The 20,024-nt window shown below is 46.5% G+C and overlaps 1 protein-coding gene across 3 annotated transcripts in view; it reads left to right on the top strand.

The window, feature by feature from the left end:
* Positions 1 to 20,024, top strand: part of fmnl1 (formin like 1) — a 295,202-nt gene that overhangs the window by 165,719 nt on the left and 109,459 nt on the right. For 2 of the 3 annotated variants that reach the window (XM_033035438.1, XM_033035439.1), the window contains exons 6-8: positions 8,741 to 8,794; positions 9,285 to 9,428; positions 19,567 to 19,672. In XM_033035438.1, the coding sequence (XP_032891329.1) occupies positions 8,741 to 8,794; positions 9,285 to 9,428; positions 19,567 to 19,672 (304 nt within the window). The remainder of the gene's footprint in view (positions 1 to 8,740; positions 8,795 to 9,284; positions 9,429 to 19,566; positions 19,673 to 20,024) is intronic. The other variant, XM_033035441.1, reaches the window with a different exon arrangement.

The raw sequence follows: 20,024 nt of genomic DNA, 5'->3' as shown, positions 1-20,024 counted from the left end.
GTTCTTCCTGGGTAATGAGCTGAGAAGATTATGGCCTGGTATTCCCCTTGTCCTCTTTCTTTGCCCCTGTGTTTTCCCAGTTATCAGTCAATGGGATTTTCCATGAACCTTCTGCCACATAGATAATGTTTGTGGCCTCGTGGTGTCACACTTGTGCAGCTGGTAGAGCCACTGCCTCACAGCGACCCAGGTTCGATCCTGACTTCAGTTGCTTTCTGTGCAGAGTTTGCACGTTCTCCCTGTGACCGCATTGGTATCCTCTAGGCGCTCTGGTTTCCTCCCATATACCAAAGACTTGCGGGTTTGTAGGTTAATTGGCTCCGGTCAATTGCTTTTAGTGTGTAGGGATGAGAAAGTCAGATAACATAGACCTAGTGAGAATGGGCAGTAGATTGTTAACGTGGACCTAATGGGCTGAAGGGCCTGTTTCCATGCTGTATCTCGAAACTAGTTTAGCATCTACATTAGTAATGAATTTGATGTTGTTAAATGGCATAGAACAACCAAAGCTGGGATCACCCTCACCAGTTTTACTCAGGTGGACAATGTGTTGTACATATTAACCAACCATGCCAGTGGAGTAGATACCTCAAAGGCAGTATGGCAGAATGGCAGAGTTTCAAATATTTGGAGTTGATTGTGGTTAAGCCGAGGATGCAGTTGCAGACGGGTTGTAGAAATGTGGAGATGACCATCTTTGTGATACTGGTATTGAAAGCAGGGCTTTAGTCGATGCCTAGGAGTGTGATGCAGGTGTCCTTCATATCCAGGTGTTGCAGGGATAGGTGTAGGGCCAGGGAGATGGTATCAGCTGTGTACCTGTTGTGACAGTTAGCGATCCATAGTGAAGCGGCTAGGTATGCTGGATTTAATGCGTCCCATAACCAGCCTCCACGCACATCATGATGATGGATGTCAAGGCCACTGGACGGTAGTCATTAAGGCATGAAGTCTTGCTTTGAACAATGAGGACGTTTAGATTTGTATCCATTCAATGTATTTTTATTATTGACTGTATGTATTGGCCTGTCAAAAAGAGCTTATGCAACATCATTAATATCAGAGAACTTCACATGCATCTAGATACTTAGAAAATGGCCTGACGTTTGTCAAAGCTCAGTAATTGTTGACCTTTCAATATTCACTTCAGTGAGTGCCTTACACATGCAAACCAGCAGTTAGCTATGAACTGAATAATTCATCTGCTAACAAAATATAATGAGAAGCAAAGTAACGAGGGTATGAACACACTGCTTGATGCCGTGAGCTCCCATCAATCTTCACCACATTTAAACAAACTCGCCACCTTCACCACAAACCATAAAAGAAATTAAAAGCTGGTCCTGGCGTGCATTGTGTATAATAACTCAAGCTAGCAATGAGTTTGAAGGCATTAATTCAATCATGCATAAACCACTTAGACTTCAATGCTGGTTTTGTCTAATTTATGCGTGCTATATATAATAAGCAGCAGCAGCTGAACCAAATACATGAAATAGCTTCAGGAGTAGACTGTTCAGCATTCATAAAGCTTCTCCATAATCTCAAAAGATTTTGACTGAGCTAATCTTTGATCCCCCAACTCCATGTTCCTGCCTTTTCTCCAAAATTATGATTCTCGGTAGTCTAAAAAATGACTATCTCCACCCTGAATGTTGTGAATGAACCTCCACAGTCTCCCTGGGCTAGAAGTCTCCACAGATACACAATCCTCGGAGAGAAGTAATTCACCATCATCTCAGCCTCTTTCCCCTGAGCCTTGGGATTATCCTCTCAGCAGTTTCACCATCAAACCACTCAGATTCCCAGAGCTTTCAATAAGACCATCTCTCATTCTTCTAACTCCAGCATACGTCATATCATACAGTGTGGATTTAGGCCCTTCAGCCCAACTTGCCCACACCGACCAACATGTCCCATCTACTGTTGAACCATAAGCCTGTCCAATAAATGTACCGAACAAAATGCTGGACAGGCAGCATCTCTGGTCCCTGAGTTACTCCAGCATTTTTTGTCTATCTTTGGTGTAAACCAGCATTTGCAGTTCCTTCCTACACTATCCATGTACCTGTCTAATTGCTTCTTAAACTTGCGATAGTCCCTGCCTCAACTACCTCTTCTGGCAGCTCGTTCCATACACCCACCACCCCTCAGATTCCTATAAAATTTCCCCCCCTTCATCTTAAATCTGGTTCTCGATTCCCCTACCCTGGGCACGATGTACAGGCACAATCTATTTCACTCAGACAGCACCCCTTCATCCCAGGGATCAATCCAGTCACCTGCGTCCCTCACTGAATAGGTAGCTCACAGATCTATTCTGCCTTGCAGGGTTGTTAAAGGACTAATCTATTTATTTCTGTGTTCAGTTCCTTGAGCAACAAAGATGCCACATTCAATATGCCTTCCTGATAGCTTCTCTTCTGCGATGCGTAGACATGGTGGACAGACTCTTGTATTAGATGCACAGTGCACTAGCAGTCTCCATGAGCAGTATTTCACCCTTTCTCTCTTTCCTTATAGAGTAGGGCGTTGCTAAGGCAGTTACACTTCTAACAGCTCAAGGTTACAAGGTTTTGATGTTTCAGACGATCGAGAGGGAGACAAAGGTAGTGGAGGAGTTGCGTTACTGATCAGGGAGTCTGTGAGACGGCACTCAGAGAGGACATACTAGAGGGTTTGTCGGTTGAGGCGAAATAAGAAAGGTACAAGCACTCCAATGGAATTGTATTATAAGCCCCAGAATAGCAGGTGGGAGATACCAGGTTATTGAGAGAGGCAAGAGAGGAGCTTGACAACGGTGTTTGCATCTATCTAGCCACAGGCCCGGAAGACAGGGGAGTAGCTAATGTTGTTCCTTTATTTAAGAAGGGAAATAGAGAGAATGCAGGGAATTATGAGCCTCACGTCAGTGGTCGGGAACCTATTGGAGAAGATTCTTCGGGATAGAATTTGCTTCCGTTTGTGTTAATTATGGACAGTTAGAAAATAGAATACAGAAACTGGCCCTTCGGCCCACAATGCTCTTGCTGGACATAATGCCATGCTAAACTAAACTTATCTTCATGCACATGATCCATATCCCTCTATTCTATTCTCTGCACTTTCATGGGTCTAAGCCTTTAAAACATCACTATAGCATCTGCCTTCACAACCACCCCAGGCAATGCGTTCCGGGATCCAGTGTAAAGAATTTGCCCCTCACATCTCCATTAAACTTTCCCCCTCCCACCTTACAGCTATGCCCTCTGGCGTTGGACATTTACACCCTGGGAAAAAGGCTCTGGTTGTCTACCCTATTTATGCCTCTCATCATTTTATATACTTCTATATCAACAATCCAACCTCTCCCTGTAGCTGAACGCCTCTCATCCAGGCAGCATTCTGGTAAACCTCCACTGCCCCCTCTCCAAACCTTCCACTAATGGGGCGACCAGAACTGCATGTAATACTCCAAACATGCTGTAACCAATGTCCTGTAGAGCTCATCATGACTTGCTGATTGTTACACTCAATGTCCCTGGCAATGACGGCAAGCATACCATACGCCTTCTTTACCACTCTATTTCTGTTGCTACATTTAGTCAGCACGGCTTCGTGCACGACAGGTTATGTCTTACTAACTTGATCGAGTTTGAGAAGGTGGCGAAGGTGATCGATGAGGGTGGGTGATGGATGTTATCTACAAGGATTTAGTGAAACACCCATTTAATAATGACACCCATGGAACACTGATCCAGAAGAATCAGAAACACAGGGTTAACGGTGACTTTGTTGTATGGATCCAGTACTGGCTTAGTGGTAGAATACAGATGTTTGTGGTGGAAGGACAAAGGTCAGGCTGAAGGTCTTTGATCAGTTACAGAAATGGGCAGAGAAGCGGCAGATGGAGTTTAATGCAGGCTCCGGTGGGAAGGCGGTCGTTCCTGGCACCCCAAGCTGCTGGGGGTTCTCCCGACGCCGGCGTACCATCACCCGGCGAGAACATCGGGCGCCGTGGCGGCGACTGTGGAGGCCTCAATAGGCCCAAGGTGGACAAAAGGATGGGGACTGGACTTTGTGCCTTCCCCCACAGTGGGAATCACTGTGGGGGGATGTTTTGGTGTTGAATTCTTTTGTGAATACTGTGTTGTATTTTTTATTGGTGTGCTGCATGGACATCAGAATTTCCCCTGAATAGGGGGATTAATAAAGTATTTATCTATCTATCTATCTATCTAATCCGAGCAAGTGTGAGGTGTCGTTGCACTTTGGGAGGTCAAATGTAAGGGGAAAACACGACATTTAATGGCATAGCCCTAAACAGCTTTGATGTACAGAAGGATCTTGGAGTCCGAGACCAGAGAGAGCGAGAACACAAGTAGAGTGTAAAAGGAGGCATATTGTATGCTTGCTTTCATAGGTCAGGACATTGAGTATAAGTTCCCCTCTTTCATTATAGATGAGGCTCTCACTAGGGTCTCCTTGATTTCCCGCAGCTCTGCTCTTGCTCCCCCTTCCCCCACTCTTAACAAGGACAGAGTTTCCCTTGTCCTCACCTTCCACCCCATCAGCCGTCGCATACAGCATATAGTCCTCCAACTCTTTCGCCACCTCCAATGGGATCCCACTACTGGCCACATCTTCCCATCTCCACCCTTTTATGCTTTCCACAGAGACCATTCCCTCCGCAACTCCCTGGTCAACTCGTCCCTTTCCAACCAAACCGCCTTCTCCCCAGGTACTTTTCCCTGCAACCACAGTAGATTCAACACCTGTCCCTATACCTCCCCCCTCGACTCCGTCCAAGGACCCGACTGTCTTTTCAGGTGAGGCAGAGGTTCACATGCACCTCCTCCATCCTCATCTACTGTATCCGCTGTTCCAGGTGTCAACTTCTGTACATCAGCGAGACTAAGCGCAGGCTCGGCGATCACTTCACTTAACACCTTCGCTCAGTCCGCCTTAACCTACCTGATCTCACGGTTGCTCAGCACTTTAACTCCCCTTCTCATTCCCAATCTGACCTTTCTGTCCTGGGCCTCCTCCATTGTCAGAGTGAGGCCCAGTGCAAATTGGAGGAACAGCACCTCATATTTTGCTTGGGCAGCTTCCACCTCAGCAGTATGAACATTGACTTCTCTAACTTCAAATAGCCCTTGCTTTCCCTCTCTCTCCATCCCCTCCCCTTCCCAGTTCTCCCACCAGTCTTACTGTCTCCGACTTCATTCTATCTCTGTCCCGCCCACTCCTGTGACATCTGAAGAACGGTCTCGACCTGAAACGCTGCCCATTCCTTCTCCCCAGAGATGCTGCCTGTCCTGCTGAGTTGCTCCTGCATTTTGTGTCTACCATTGAGTATAAGAAACAGGAACTCGTGATGCAGCTTTATAGGACTTTGGTTAGGCCACATTTGAAGTACTGTGTGCAGTTCTGGCCGTCCCATTACTGGAAGGATGTGGAGGTTGTAGAAGGGTGCATAGGATTATCACAATAATACCTGGATCAGTGGGTATTAGTTACAGGGAGAGGTTCGATGGACTTTAATTGGTTTCTCTAGAATATAGGAGGTTGCAGCGAGACCTGATAGAAGTCTATAAAATTATGAGTGGCATAAAGAAGATAAACAGTCTGAATCTTTTTAGTCTTAGTTTTACAGATACAGCGCGGAAACAGGCCCTTCAGCCCACCGGGTCCGTGCCGACCAGTGATCCCTGCATATCAATAGTACCCTACACACACCAAGGACACTTTTTACATTTACCAAGCCAATTTACCTACATACATGTATGTCTTTGGAATGTGGGAGGAAACCAAAGATCTCGAAGAAAACCCACGGGGAGAACGGACAAACTCTGTACAGACAGCACCCATAGTCAGGATTGAACCTGGGTCTCCGGCGCTGCAAGCACTCTAAGGCAGCAACTCTACCGCTGCGCCACCGTGCCGCCCGGGAAGGAGATATCAAATACAGTACATGAATGAATAGCTTTAAGGTGAGAGGGGTAGGTGATGCGCAGGGCAAGTTTTTTTAAACAGAGGTTAGTGAGTGCCTGGAACGTACTGCTGAAGGTGGTGGTTGAGGCAGATATGACATGGCGTTTAAGAGACTTTTGGATCAGCATATGGATATGCAGCAACAGAGGAAGGGGGATTATGTTCAGGCAGATAAGAGTTGGTCTTGGCATTACATTTGCCACAGATATTGTAGGCTGAAGGGTCTGTTGAACTCATCTACCTGCATGTGATCCACATCCCTCTATTCTCTGCACTTTCATGTGCCTATCTAAAAGCCACTTAAAAGCCACTATGGTATCTGCCTTCACCACCACCCCTGGCAGTATGTTCTCGGCCCACACCACAATTTGTGTAAAGAATTTGCCCCGCACATCTTCTTTAAAATTTCCACCTCTCACCTTATAGCTATAGAGTCATAGAGTGATACAGTGTGGCAACAGGTGCACATCGGCCAACAATGTCCCAGCTACACTCGTCCCACTTGCCTGCTCTTGGTCCATATCCCTCCAAACTTGTCCTATCCATGTACCTGTGTAACTGTCTCTTAAATGATGGGATAATCCCAGCCTTAACTACCTCCTCTGGCAGCTTGTTCCATACACCCACCACCCTTTGTGTGAAAATATTACCCCTTAGATTCCAATTAAATCTATTCCCCTTCACCTTGAACCTTCCTCTGGTCCTTAATTTCCCAACTCTGGACAAGAGACTCCGTGCATCTGCCCGATCTATTCCTCTCATGATTTTATACACCTCTATAAGATCACCCCTCATCCTCCTGCACTCCAAGGGATGGAGATCCAGCCTACTCAGCATCTCCCTGTAGCTCACACCCTCTAGTAGCAATGTTACAAAATTTTGAGATTTTAAAAATCAAGTCTGTAATTTATCCCATCAGATAAAGCATAAAAATAAGTTTAATTTGACACCTAATTCACTTTCATATCTCAAGTATTTAAAAAGTTATGGCCATTTTCATACTCGGAAATGAGCATCTTGTTCCCTATTGATTTTCTATGGACATAACAAAAAAGTTGTGATCGTGAACAGTCAAAAGCCCATAACTTTCTTAAAAATTAAGAGAACTGAATGAAATTTTCAGTTATCATAGATTGAAGCATTCTGAAACAAATATAAAATAATCTTACTTGGATGACCTGAAATTAAAGCATATAATTAGTTAGTTACCTAATTGTAGCTAATTTCAGACTTCAATTACTAGATCTAAACATCTATCCATTTCTTAATAAATTATTAACATTTTTAAATAGCCTAAATGTCCAAATAATATTCACAAATAATTCACAATAAAACATGATTTTTAAATCTCATTTACATTAATTTATAGACCAAATGGAAGGAATTTAGTGTTCAATTGCTGTAAATAAATGCCCATTTAAATCAGCTTTCCAGTGGGATCCTGTGGAACGCGCTGGTTTAGAACGTTCACATTGCGGTAGATTTGTGCCCTAAATGCCCAGAAAAATACTGCGGGATACAATGGGCCCAAATTGAGCTACTCGCAATATTAAACTTTGTATAAAGGGATCTTTAGAAGCCCTTTTTAATGTAAAAATATACAACCTAACTTCTGCTATTTGCTTTATGAGACTCTGCGGTTGCTGGCGGTCGCGGGTTTAGAGATTGATTTTTAAACTACTATAACTATTATACGAGGCCTTTAAACCTAATAATAGCTTTTGCGACGGGGTCTTCCAGCGATTTTTCGTTAATAATTAACTAGGCTGAACATCTTCGATTTGAACAGCCTAGAGAAAATCGCGTTTTAAACCCGCCCCCTCTAAACGGCGCCAAAATCGCGCACACGGGCAGCAGCAGATTTTCAAAGACGCTTCAGGTACGCTTTGCAACATACCTACCTCTAGTCCTGGCAACATCCTCGTAAATCTTCTCTGAACTCTTTCAAGCTTGACAAAATCTTTCCTATAACATGGTGCCCAGAACTGAACACAATATTCTAAATGCGGTCTCACCAACGTCTTATACAACTGCAACATGACCTCCCAACTTCTATACTCAATACTCTGACTGATGAAGGCCAATGTGCCAAAAGCTTTTTTGATCACCTTATCTACCTGCGACTCGACCTTCAAGGAACCATGCACCTGTTCTCCTCGATCCCTCTGCTCTACAACACTACCCAGAGGCCTACCATTTACTGTGTTGGTCCTGCCCTTGTTAGATGTCCCAAAATGCAACACCTCACACTTCTCTGTATTAGATTTCATCCACCATTCCTCCCTGGGAAAAAGGTTCTGCTTGTCTACCCTATCTATGCCTCTCATAGTTTTATATACTTCAATCAAGTCTCCCCTCAGCCTCTAACATTCGAGATAAAACAATCCAACCTCTCTGTGTAGCTGAACCCCTCTAATCCAGGAAGCCATCTGGTAAACCTCCACAGCACCTTCTCCAAAGCTTTCCTGTAACGGGGCGACCAGAACTGCATGAAAAACTCCAAATGCAGTGCAACCAATGTCCTATAGAGCTGCATCCTGACTTTCTGACTCATATTCAATGCCCCTTGCAATTAAGGTGGATGAAGAATACCATATACCTCCTCTAAGGACATCCAATATCCATGGGGGCCAAGAGATAGCTGACATTTCCACTTGTATCCCAGCATCTGGTGTGATAGCAAATAGTGTCTCCAAACAATGTCACTCGGCTTGGCGAACCATGTGCTCACGTTTCAATACCCGAATCCCGTCTTGTTTTTCAGATCTTTTAAAGAAACTGCATGGAATTTTGTGAGGAGTTTGAGTTATGTGGAAAGGTATTGTCAGTTGTTCATTCATTCTGCCAGCGGTGGTGCTTGGTGCTGGCTCCACTCTCAAAGCACTAACTCTCAATGTGCAGTCATTGGCAGAAGGCTTCTGCACTAACACTTTAAAACTTTCATAATGCTTTAAGAAAAAAGTGGCAAATAAGTGACATAACAATGAAATCTATTTCTAATTGCTTCTGGCATGAGATTCTTAAAATTTATTTCACTCGATTTGCAAAGTAGACTAAAATTGCGGTTTACTTTCCTTGCAATGGGGATAATCAGATGGTGTTTTACTGCAGTTACTGTTACAAACTCTCAATGCATTTTCAAACCAAGTCTGTTGCTTTATGGCTTGCTCAGCTTATGATGGGGGCTGTCCTGAAAGGGTTACGCTTTGTCCACTTCATGTTTTGTGTAGCCTCAGACATTTAGTTCACCAGTACAATACGGGCGATCGCCGTTTATGTCGGATATCTTTCTTCTTCCTGTTTTCCAGGCATGACATGGAGAGTACGGATAATGGAGGAATTGCTTCTGAAAAGAGCAAGCCCTTGGATAGGTCGGTCGAAGACCTTAGTCGAAGCAACTCGTCCCCCACCCATGGGCCTTCCAGAGCCAGTGGTCGTCACCTCACTGTCAGGTGAGAGGGGGGGAAGGATGTCGTGTTGGAGAGCACTAATTATCAGTCTTGCTCCATTTGACACGTTCCTTGCTAAGATATTAGCTCTCTAGACCCTCACTCTTAGCTGGATAAAACGTCTGTTATCAGCAGGGTTATTCTGCATTGTTTGTTCTGAACGTCAGGCTGCCACCTTTGGAATCATGTCATAGCTGTCGACATCGCATACTGTTCAAGAGTGATTTATTGCCATACTAGACCAAGTGCAGACCCGTTGGTTCTGCTCCCCCAACGCCAAATTCCACCACTCACCCGTTCCCCCAATGCAAAATTTCACCACTCACGTATAGCCCCCAACTGCGCAGGCGCGGCTCATTTCTCTTCATCCCCCAGCACTCTCTCCTCCTCCTCTTCACCCTCCCTCTTCAATCCCTAGAGAAGGGTGGAAGGTAGGGAGGGAGAAATTGTAGAGAGGGAGGGTGGTAGAGAGGGAGGGGGGGGGGGGGGTAGAGAGGGAGGGAGCTAGGGAAGGAGGGGGAGTGGGAGGGGGGTAGAGAGGGAGAGGGGAGGGGGTAGAGAGGGAGGGGTAGAGAGGGAGGGGGAGGGTAAGGGAGTATAGAGGGGGGTAGAAGAATGGGAGGAGTGTAGAGAGGGAGAGGGGCAGAGAGGGAGGGGGGTACAGAGAGAGAGGGGGGTGGAGGGAAAGGGGTAGAGTGTGGAGGAGGGAGGGTAGAGAGGGAGAGGGCGAGTAACGGAGAGGGAGGGGGTAGAGAGGGTGGGGGTTAGAGAGGGTGGCTGTGAGTGTAGATGGGGAGGGGGTAGAGAGGGGGAGGGAGGGTAGAGAGGGAGAGGGTGAGAGTGGGAGTGTAGACATGGCCCTCAATCCCCCCACTCTCCCTCCTCACCTCCCCAGGATCTTTCCCCTCTACCACCGCACTTCCCACCCCATCTCCCTCCTCCACATTTCCCTCATCCTCCTCCCCTCGCTCCCATTCCCTGCCCCAGCACCTAACAAGGTCCTAGAGCTGCACCAGGGCCTAGAACTCAGCCTGGGTCTTGTACTCGGCCCGGTCCGGGTTGTAGACTCTAGCGTCAGCTTGGCTGCTGCCTGGGCTCCAGTCCAGGCCCCGACTACATCTGCGGGCTCGTCCCTGACCCCGGCCCCAGGTGCGGCCTTGGTTTCAGCAGCGGCTTCATTCCCGCGCGCTGGAGTGCCCCTTCCTCCCAGAGTGTCCCTTCCTGCCTTGCGAATGCATTGTGATGTCACTTGGATTGGTTTTTTTCTGAAATGGGTGAGTTTTTGGAGCTTTCAAGGTTTAATAATTTCGGAAATGTAGGTGGGAATGCGACGGGAAGATGTTTATCGCCACGACGGGAAAAATGTGAGCAGGATGTGTAAAATTGGCCTAGCGTTTGGAAGAAGTTATGAAAACCCAATTGCCACATTGTGGGCACAAATAACACAAAGACTTTTAGTTATATAGAGATCTCCCTGATAGATCAATGACATTCTTACTCAGTACACCCTGACAAAAATCATCACAATGGATGTGGACGCTGGGACAGAATGGCAGGTTGGCGGAGGGGATAGAATGAGATTGCACTGGCGTAGTATTGGACCTTTGCCTCAGAATAAGTGAACCACTCTCAGTTCACCCACATCAGCATAAGAATGGGGGTGGCAAAGTGGCACAGCATAAATTATAGGAGCAGAATTATGCCATTTGGCCCATCAAGGCAACTCCGCCATTCAATCATGGCTGATCTATCTTTCCCTCTCAACCCCATTCTCCTGCCTTCTCCCCATTATCCCTGACACCCGTACTAATCAAGAATCTCCGCTTTAAAAATATCCATTGACTTGACCTCCACAGTCGTCTGTGGATTGAATTCTACAGATTGACCATCCTCTGGCTAAAAAAATTAATCCTCATCTCCTTTCTAAAGGTACGTCCTTTTAATCTGAGACTATGGCCTCTAGTCCTAGACTCTCCCACTAGTAGCAACATCCTCTCCACATCCACTCTGTCCAGGCATTTCATTACTCGGTAAGCTGTGGTTCTGGTGATTTCACTCAGTAACTGACCTAAGGAGAAGAGACCTTTCTTGCGTTGGTCTGGGCTGTGGAGGCACTGGAGGTGACTGGACTATGGATTCACCCAGTGCACCATCCAGGTCCCAGGCTCAGTACAGCATGTAGGTGGCCTTGTGGAGGGAGGGGCTCACCATTTCTGAGGGGTACCAACAAAACACAGTATGTGTAAGAAAGAACTGCAGATGCTGGTTGAAATCGAAGGTAGACACAAATTGCTGGAGTAATTCAGCGGGTGAGGAAGCATCTCTGGGGAGAAGGAATGGGCTTTTTGAGAAGAGAACAAAACACAGTCACCTGGGTGTCTTCATCTATGTTCCATGATGGGAATCTGTGAGGTAAAGTTCCAAACCTTTCCTTCCCCAGGCCTAGATTTGAGAGTGGTTTTGACAACTGTTTTTGAACCATTGATAATTAAAGCTACTTGCACCCTGTGGATCGAAAGGTGGAAGTCTATATGAAAGAAACCACCCAGAATATTCTAGAGCTATCCAAAGCAGGCTCTCTACAGGGACTTTGTACTGAGCTCACCAGCCCAGCATCCATTTAAAGTAGGCGCCTGTCCCTGTTTTAGGGCATCTATTTTTCTCCTTTACCTGATAATACCTGGAAAAAATTCCAAAAGACCTTCTCAAGTTATTTTTTAAACCGATAAAATTCTAGGTGGCATTGTTTTCTATGTCAACAGAGCTTCTGGGATAAAGGACGTTCCTTTAGAAAGGAGATGAGGAGGAATTTCTTTAGTCAGAGGGTGGTGAATATGTCTAATTTTACTTGGGAGTCACGTGAGTGACTACGTGAAGAACCCGTCCAGCACGCATGTGCGGCATGAGCGTTCACGCAGTGCAACAGCGACGCAGCGGGAGTCAGGCGCTCCCGCTACAGCTTAAAAAAGACGGACCGTCAGGTAAGTTTATTCTGAGGTTATTTTTTCCGAAAAAGAAGTGTTTTGTTTTGTCTCACCAGGAACAATGAGCAAAACAAGACAAACCAAGAAGTCCGCCCCCCGTTCGACTCCAACGGAGGAGCGTTCCATCAGTGGGGGGCAAGAGGCGGTAGGACGGCTAACCCAGCGACCCGCCATCCCTGACACCGTGCCGAGCCCAGTCCCGCTAGCGCAGCCTGAGCAGCGGGCTGGATGTAAAGCAGCACGGAAGACCAACCGGCCGGTGGTATCCGATTCTTCGGACGGGTACATCTCACCGCCCGCGCGGGGCAGAGACAGCCGCATGAGCCGCATGGAGCGGCTCGTGGAGCAAATGCTCCAGCGAGACTTGCTTCGAGAGGAGCAGTCTCGCAAAAGGAGTTCAGGCACTCCCACCACAGTGCCTCACAACGCACTGGCCATCGTTTCCCCCTCAACCGAGGGCAGCTTTGGCGACCAGGGCTGGGCTGGTCAAGAAGAGGGGTCACTGGCCGAAGATGTCGGGAGTACGCTTGGGGTACAGGACCAGGAAGAGCTGCTGGGTGTGGTAGACCGCTACGTGGCAGCTCCACATGCAGGACGGCCATTAGAGCCAAAACTGGCGGCCAGCATTAATTACCTGTCCTTCAAGCCCCTACAAGAGCAGGTAGTTAATGAGGCCCTAGAGCTGTATTCGCCCCCAGAGAATTGTGCCTCACTCAACGTGCCGGCCATCAATAGCCAAATCTGGGGGCACGTTGGGCCAAACATCTGCAATCAAGAGCTCAAACTACAGCGGATCATCAGGCTCCTGACGTCAGCCATCACTTCATATGCTCGTTCCGTGGATGGGGTGGAAATGACCACGAATCAGCAGGATACACTCGCACTGCTGTGCAATACCCAATTCGAAATTAACAACCTCCGTAAGGAGATTATAAGCCCTGCCCTCAACCCGAAATTCGCGGGTTTGTGCAAAACGCCGACCAGAGCCAGAAATCCTGCTCTTCGGCATGGACCTCTCCAAGAAAGTAAAAGACATGGAGGAGGAGTCCAAAACATTTGGCCTCATGAGGGCAGGCCCCGGGGACGAGCAAACCCACTAAACCCAAGCGGCAGTACCCCACCGCGTCCACCAGTCGACGTCAACCCTATGGGACTGGTGAAAGCTCGGGGTCCGCACATCACCACCGGAAGCCTTTTTTAGGCCAAGGCCCATGGAAAATGCGCCACCCCCAATCAACAGCAACACATCAGACAACACATCAGAAGACTCATCGTCCGGAAAATAAACAGAAGAAACACCCGTAACCATGGAGGTAGGTGGGTCTGGTTCCTACCAGCATATAAAAAGTGGGGGTTCTATACTAACAGGAGATTATACCTGTTTGTGCAAGCCTGGAAGTCTATCACGAATTACAAGTATATACTCAACAGCATTCGTGGATACAAAATAGAGTTTACTCTAGAAAACTTGCCACCAGTTCAGCACTCACCCCAAAGGGTCTTTTCCCTCTCAGTTAAAGAAAAACGAGAGGGACAAGCTGAACTGGTGAGGCTAATTACAAAGGGTATCATTGAAAAAACCAAACATGAACCCCTGGAATTTGTCTCTAATATATTTACTAAAACCAAAAAAGATGGTGGATATCGCATCATCATTGACTTAACTTCACTAAATATGTTTGTTAAGTATATACATTTCAAAATGAAAACGTTTGTAACTGCCAAACAACTGATTTCCAAAGGATACTTCATGGCAAGCATCGACCTTAAAGATGCTTACTATTCAGTACCCATTCATAAGGATCATCGCAGACACCTGAAATTTACCTGGAAGGGGCAGTTTAAAGCATTGCCTAATGGTTTAACATCAGCCCCAAGATTATTCACCAAGATACTAAAACCAGCCTTGGCAATATTAAGAAAACAAAAACATATTGTCATAGCATATCTTGATGATATCTTAATAGTAGGCAAAACCATGGAATTGGCGATATCAGTTGTGTCAGCTACCAAACAATTGTTTGAAACCTTGGGATTTGTCTTACATCCAGATAAATCTAAGTTGATGCCATCCACAACCATGGACTATCTGTGCTTCACAATTAACTCAGTCCACATGTTTGTAACTTTGCCAAAAGACAAAACAGCAGAATTGGCACAAACACGTAACAATTTAATGGTCAACGATCGACCAACCATTCGACAAGTGGCGAGAGTAATTGGAAAGATGGTAGCAGCATTTCCAGCTACACAATTTGGACCTCTGCACTATCAAAACTTACAAAGAGCAAAAGTGCAGGCACTAAAACGACATGCAGGTCACTTTGACCGGATCATGAATTTACCCACTGAAGCAATATCAGAGCTACAGTGGTGGGTAGAGAACATTTGGCATAGTTCCAGCCCTATCATCATCGTTAACCCTACGTTAATTATTCAAACAGATGCCAGTGCTCAAGGCTGGGGAGCAACTAATTCCATATCCAGCACAGGTGGTAGATGGACTAACCTAGAGTCATCGTTACTACTTACACTGGGCATAAATTATCTAGAAATGTTGTGTGCATTTTATGGATTAAAAGCATATTCAACAAATTTGCATCACTTGCATGTTCGTTTACAAATAGATAATACCACGGTGGTGGCCTATATTAACCATATGGGCGGCATAAAATCGATATCATGTGACAAATTGGTCAACACAATCTGGCAATGGTGTGTCGACAGACATATTTGGCTATCAGCAACTTACCTGCCAGGTAAGCTAAATACAGTGGCAGACACCAGGTCACGCAAATTCAATGACAACACCGAATGGATGTTAAATCCCAAAGTATTTTCTAAAATTACCAAGCAATATGGCACGCCAGATATCGATCTATTTGCATCCAGACTAAATCACCAGGTTCCTATGTATGTTGCTTTGGAACCAGACCATGAGGCAGCAGCGGTAGATGCGTTCGCGCTGGACTGGGGAAATTTCTTCTTTTATGCATTTCCTCCCTTCTGCCTCATCAGTCGGGTACTACGCAAAATACAAATGGACTCTGCTTCATGTATTTTGATAGTACCCGACTGGCCTACACAGCCATAGTTCCCAGTGCTCCTCGACATGATCGTCGAGACCCCAATGACTTTTCCCAGTAGCCCAGAATTGCTAACCCACCCAGTATCTGGCATAAGCCACCCATGCCACGATATAATTAAACTCCTGGGTTGCAGATTTTGAAAAGGCCTCTGCTGGGCCTGGGATTGTCAGAAACCACCATCAACACCATGACAGCATCCCACCGTGTATCCACAAGGAAACAATACTCATCAAGTATCAAGAAGTGGAAGAAATACTGTTCGGATACAGGAACCACTTATTCAACCACAACAGTAACCAATGTACTGGAGTTCCTGGCAGGCCTTCACCATAATGAAGGACTCAGCTACAGCGTCATTAACACAGCCAGAAGTGCTCTGTCTGCCTATTTAATACAGGCACCAGGACAACAGGCCATGGGATCCCACCCGCTGGTGGTCAAACTCATGAGGGGGATATTAACTCCAACCCCCCTAGACCAAGGTACACCCATATCTGGGATGTCAGTGTGGTCGTGACATACCTCAGGGGATGGTCACCAGCCAGGTCCCTCACCGTGGAACAATTAACACTGAAGACGGTCATGGTGTCAGCACAAAGAGTCCAGTCACTTCACCTATTACGACTGGACAACATGGTCATAACTCCAGTCCATGTCTCATTTACTATCCAGGGGCTGATCAAACAGAGCAGGCCAGGAACATCAAATCCAGTCATGGAATTCTGGGCCTACCCACCAGAACCACAGTTATGTGCCATGACCCACCTACTGAACTATATTGACACAACTAAAATCCATCGAGGGAGAGAAAAAGCCTTATGGGTCAGCCACAAGAAACCTTATGGTCGGGTGACGAGCCAAACCATTTCAAGATGGCTCAAGCAGGTGCTGAAAGCCGCTGGTATAAATACTAACATGTATAAATCTCACTCCACCAGGGCAGCATCCACGTCGGCGGCTAAGAGAATGGACGTACCAATAGACCACATCCTGGCTACAGCGGGGTGGTCTGGGGAAAGAATGTTTCGAACTTTGTATAATAAGCCGTTGGCAGAACCTGCTTCATTTGCAGAGAAAATATTACAATCTGCAAATATATAATTTAGCCCGGACGAGCAATTTGTTTTTTTTGTTATTGTTAATAAACACCATTATTGTTTTTTACAAACAGATTCATGGTTGATTACGATAACATACTTCCTCCCTCAAATGACTTCGGCAGTGAGTGAAGTATGAACTGTTACACGGTTTGAAATCACAGAGCTTTAAAATCTTCACGTAGTCACTCATGTGACTCCGAAGTAAAATAGTAAGATTAAACGAGAACTTACCAGTTTGAAGTTTGATCTGTATTTTATGAGGAGTTACGATGAGGGATTACGTGCCCTCCGCTCCCACCCTCAATAATAGAGATCAAACTGGTATCTAAGCTCTCCTTTTCTTTACTATATTTATTTCAATTACTGTGTCTTTCTGTGATTCCACACCGCTGCTTTGAAGTATGTCGCGCATGCGTGCTGGACGGGTTCTTCACGTAACCCCTCATCGTAACTCCTCATAAAATACAGATCAAACTTCTGGTAAGTTCTCGTTTAATCTTACTATTAATTGCCGCAGAAGGCTGTGGAGACCTAGTCAATGGATATTTTTAAGGCAAAGATAGATAGATTCTTGATTAGTACAGGTGTCAGTGGTTATGGGGAGAAGGCAGAAGAATGGGTTTAGGAGGGAAAGATACTGTAGATCAGCCATGATTGAAAGGTGGAGCAGACTTGATGGTCCGAATGGCCTAATTCTGCTCCTATCGCATGAACTTATGAACGTGACTTTTGAAATGTAGATATTGTGCACAGTGTAAGAACCAATCACTTTTGTTTGTGGACATATACCGTAGGGACATAAGATCAGCCTTGACATGATGGGCTGAATGGCCTGTTTCTGTGCCTATAACTGAGTTGAGAATACTGTGACTGAAAAAGGAAACGCAGAATAGTAAGAATGCAGCAACCGTTTAGTGGTTGTGAGTGTGCAAACATCATCCTTGTCGTGCCGAGTTTAGTGGCAGTTTACCCTCAAGGTCAATAATTGACCCATTTGCTTATAACATCATTTAGATTACTGCGACACTTGAATTTGCTGAACAGTGATGTGAAGTGAGGAGAAATTCCCAAAGATAAAGAGCAAAAGAGTTGAAGCCTCTGTATTGAGCAAGTGACGCAGTATTGTGTATGTCCAAATGCATCAAACTTTCCAGGGCCACACAGTGATCAGTCAGCCTCTGATAACACACCACAGACCCCTTGCAGGCTATTGGTTGCGCCTTTCCCAATCCCCCACTACCCAGCTTCCTGCAGGAGCCACGTGAACATCTAGAGTGATGCCCATGACCTGATTTTGGGGAGACGATGAGAGATCTCCATATTGGCTTCATAATACCCGCCGTTCCCTGGGTCAGCAGCAGACTGGAGCCACGGGGAAAATAAATCTGTAGCAGAAGCTCAACCAAACAAGTTACTTCACAATATATAAAGTGGTCTTGGGGACTGTAACTCAGTGCGCTATAGACTCGAGGGAAGAGAACGTATATTTGGAGGGCAAAGCTGTGAGCACAGGTGTGAATATTAACCCTTCTCTCCATTCTCTTCATGCTGCTTGCGATGTGTCATCTCTCGGTGGGTATACAGAGACAAAGCAAAGGCTGACCAGAGGGCTTTTTATCCTTTGACCCATGTAGGTTCCCTGGAACATTGAACATTTGAACAGTGTCACGAGCCTCCCTGTGTGATGCACCACTCACCCATCCAGCTGTCCAGTGCACAGTGACAAACCCCCCCCCCCCCCCCCCCCACACACACACAGTGATCACCCCCCCCCCCCCACACACACAGTGATCACCCCCACACACACAGTGATCACCCCCCCACACACACAGTGATCACACACCATGCATGACTCTCTGTTCACTGTCTTGCCCTCCCCTGTGTTATTCTGTTTGTCCTCATAGAGTCACACAGTGTGGTAACAGGTCCTTCAGCCCAACGTGCTCACACAGGCCAACATGTCCCATCTACACCAGTCCCACCTGCCTGCATTTGGTCCGTATCATTCCAAACCTGTCCTAAACCTGACATGTACCTGTCTAACTATTTCTTAAACATTGGGATAGTCCCTGCCTTAACTACCTCCTTTGGCAGTTTGTTCCATACATCTACCACCCTTTGTGTGAAAAGGTTACCCCTCAGATTCCATTTAAATCTTTCCCCGCTCACCTTAAACCTATGTCCTCTGGTTCTTGATTCCCCCACTGTGGGCAAGGGACTCTGTGCCCAATCTGTTTCTCTCCAGATTTTATCCACCTCTATAAGATCACCCCTCATTCCTGCGCTCCACGAGATAGAGACCCAGCCTACTCAACCTCTCCCTGTAGCTCAGGCCCTCCAGACCTGGCAACATCCTGTCAATCTTCTCTGCACCCTTTCCAGCATTTTATAAACCTCCCTGGGCATGAGGAATGGCAGGTGAATGGTGAATGATGTACCAGTGGATGTATGAGTGTCTTTGAGTCTGTGTCCTCGGTCAGTGGCTGTTCCCCAGCTCACCCATGTCACAGATCGGCACTAACAGTGAGTGTGGTTCTGTGAGGGGCAGCTATGCCTAACAGCCTCCTGCTTGCTTCACACAGCGGCTGCCCATGATCTACTAGGCTACCAACGGCCTTCTTTCAGCGCCACGTGACGCATCGGGACCACGTCCCTTCCTCTTCTCACCAACCCTCAGAATGCATCGAGACTTCCCCAGTCCCCCGCAGCAGAGTTATTGTTCTGCGACGCATGCGGAGAAGCTCTGCTGATGCTCATGGTGCTCACCAGGAGGCATCTCCACTCGGTGTCGTGCGCCCCGCCACAGACGGTGTGTCACAGCGCTGAACTGTGTGTGTTGATGGGCCACTGAGGCAGGCCATGGGGCTGAGTGCATGTCCCCCCACCATACTCCTTCCCCTGGCCACTCCGGGTTTGACTTGTGTGCCATGGCACAATGATGTTAACCTTAGCCCACTTTTCGTCACAGGCACAACACACACAGCAGGAAAGCTTTGCGGAACTCCCGGCTTGTCAGCCAGAAGGACGATGTCCACGTCTGCATCATGTGTCTCCGTGCCATCATGAACTATCAGGTGAGGGAGAGCTACCTGGCCCAGGTACAGTGTATGGAACGCACCTTCTCTACCTGCAGAGCAGTGTCTCCTTCTCTCCAACTCCCTTAACGGGATTTACTAACAATTCCCTGAGCAAATCCTTTTTGCTTAGTGAAGGATTCAGTCTGGCTTAACTTAAAAAAGCTTACTTGCGTATGTGAATCTGTGATTTAGTGTAACTTCAGTAACCTAGTGTGACCTAATGTAACTTGAGCTGGCCCCAAAATCCCTGGCAAGGTCAGCACTTCTGTTCCTCATCGTAAGTCAACTTTACGTGACATAATGTTATGAATGCAGTGATCTCTGATGCTATATGAATGAGAAACATTGG

Source organism: Amblyraja radiata, chromosome 16, assembly GCF_010909765.2.
Source record: "Amblyraja radiata isolate CabotCenter1 chromosome 16, sAmbRad1.1.pri, whole genome shotgun sequence".
Taxonomy (NCBI): domain Eukaryota; kingdom Metazoa; phylum Chordata; class Chondrichthyes; order Rajiformes; family Rajidae; genus Amblyraja; species Amblyraja radiata.
This window is presented reverse-complemented; position numbering and strand designations above follow the sequence as displayed.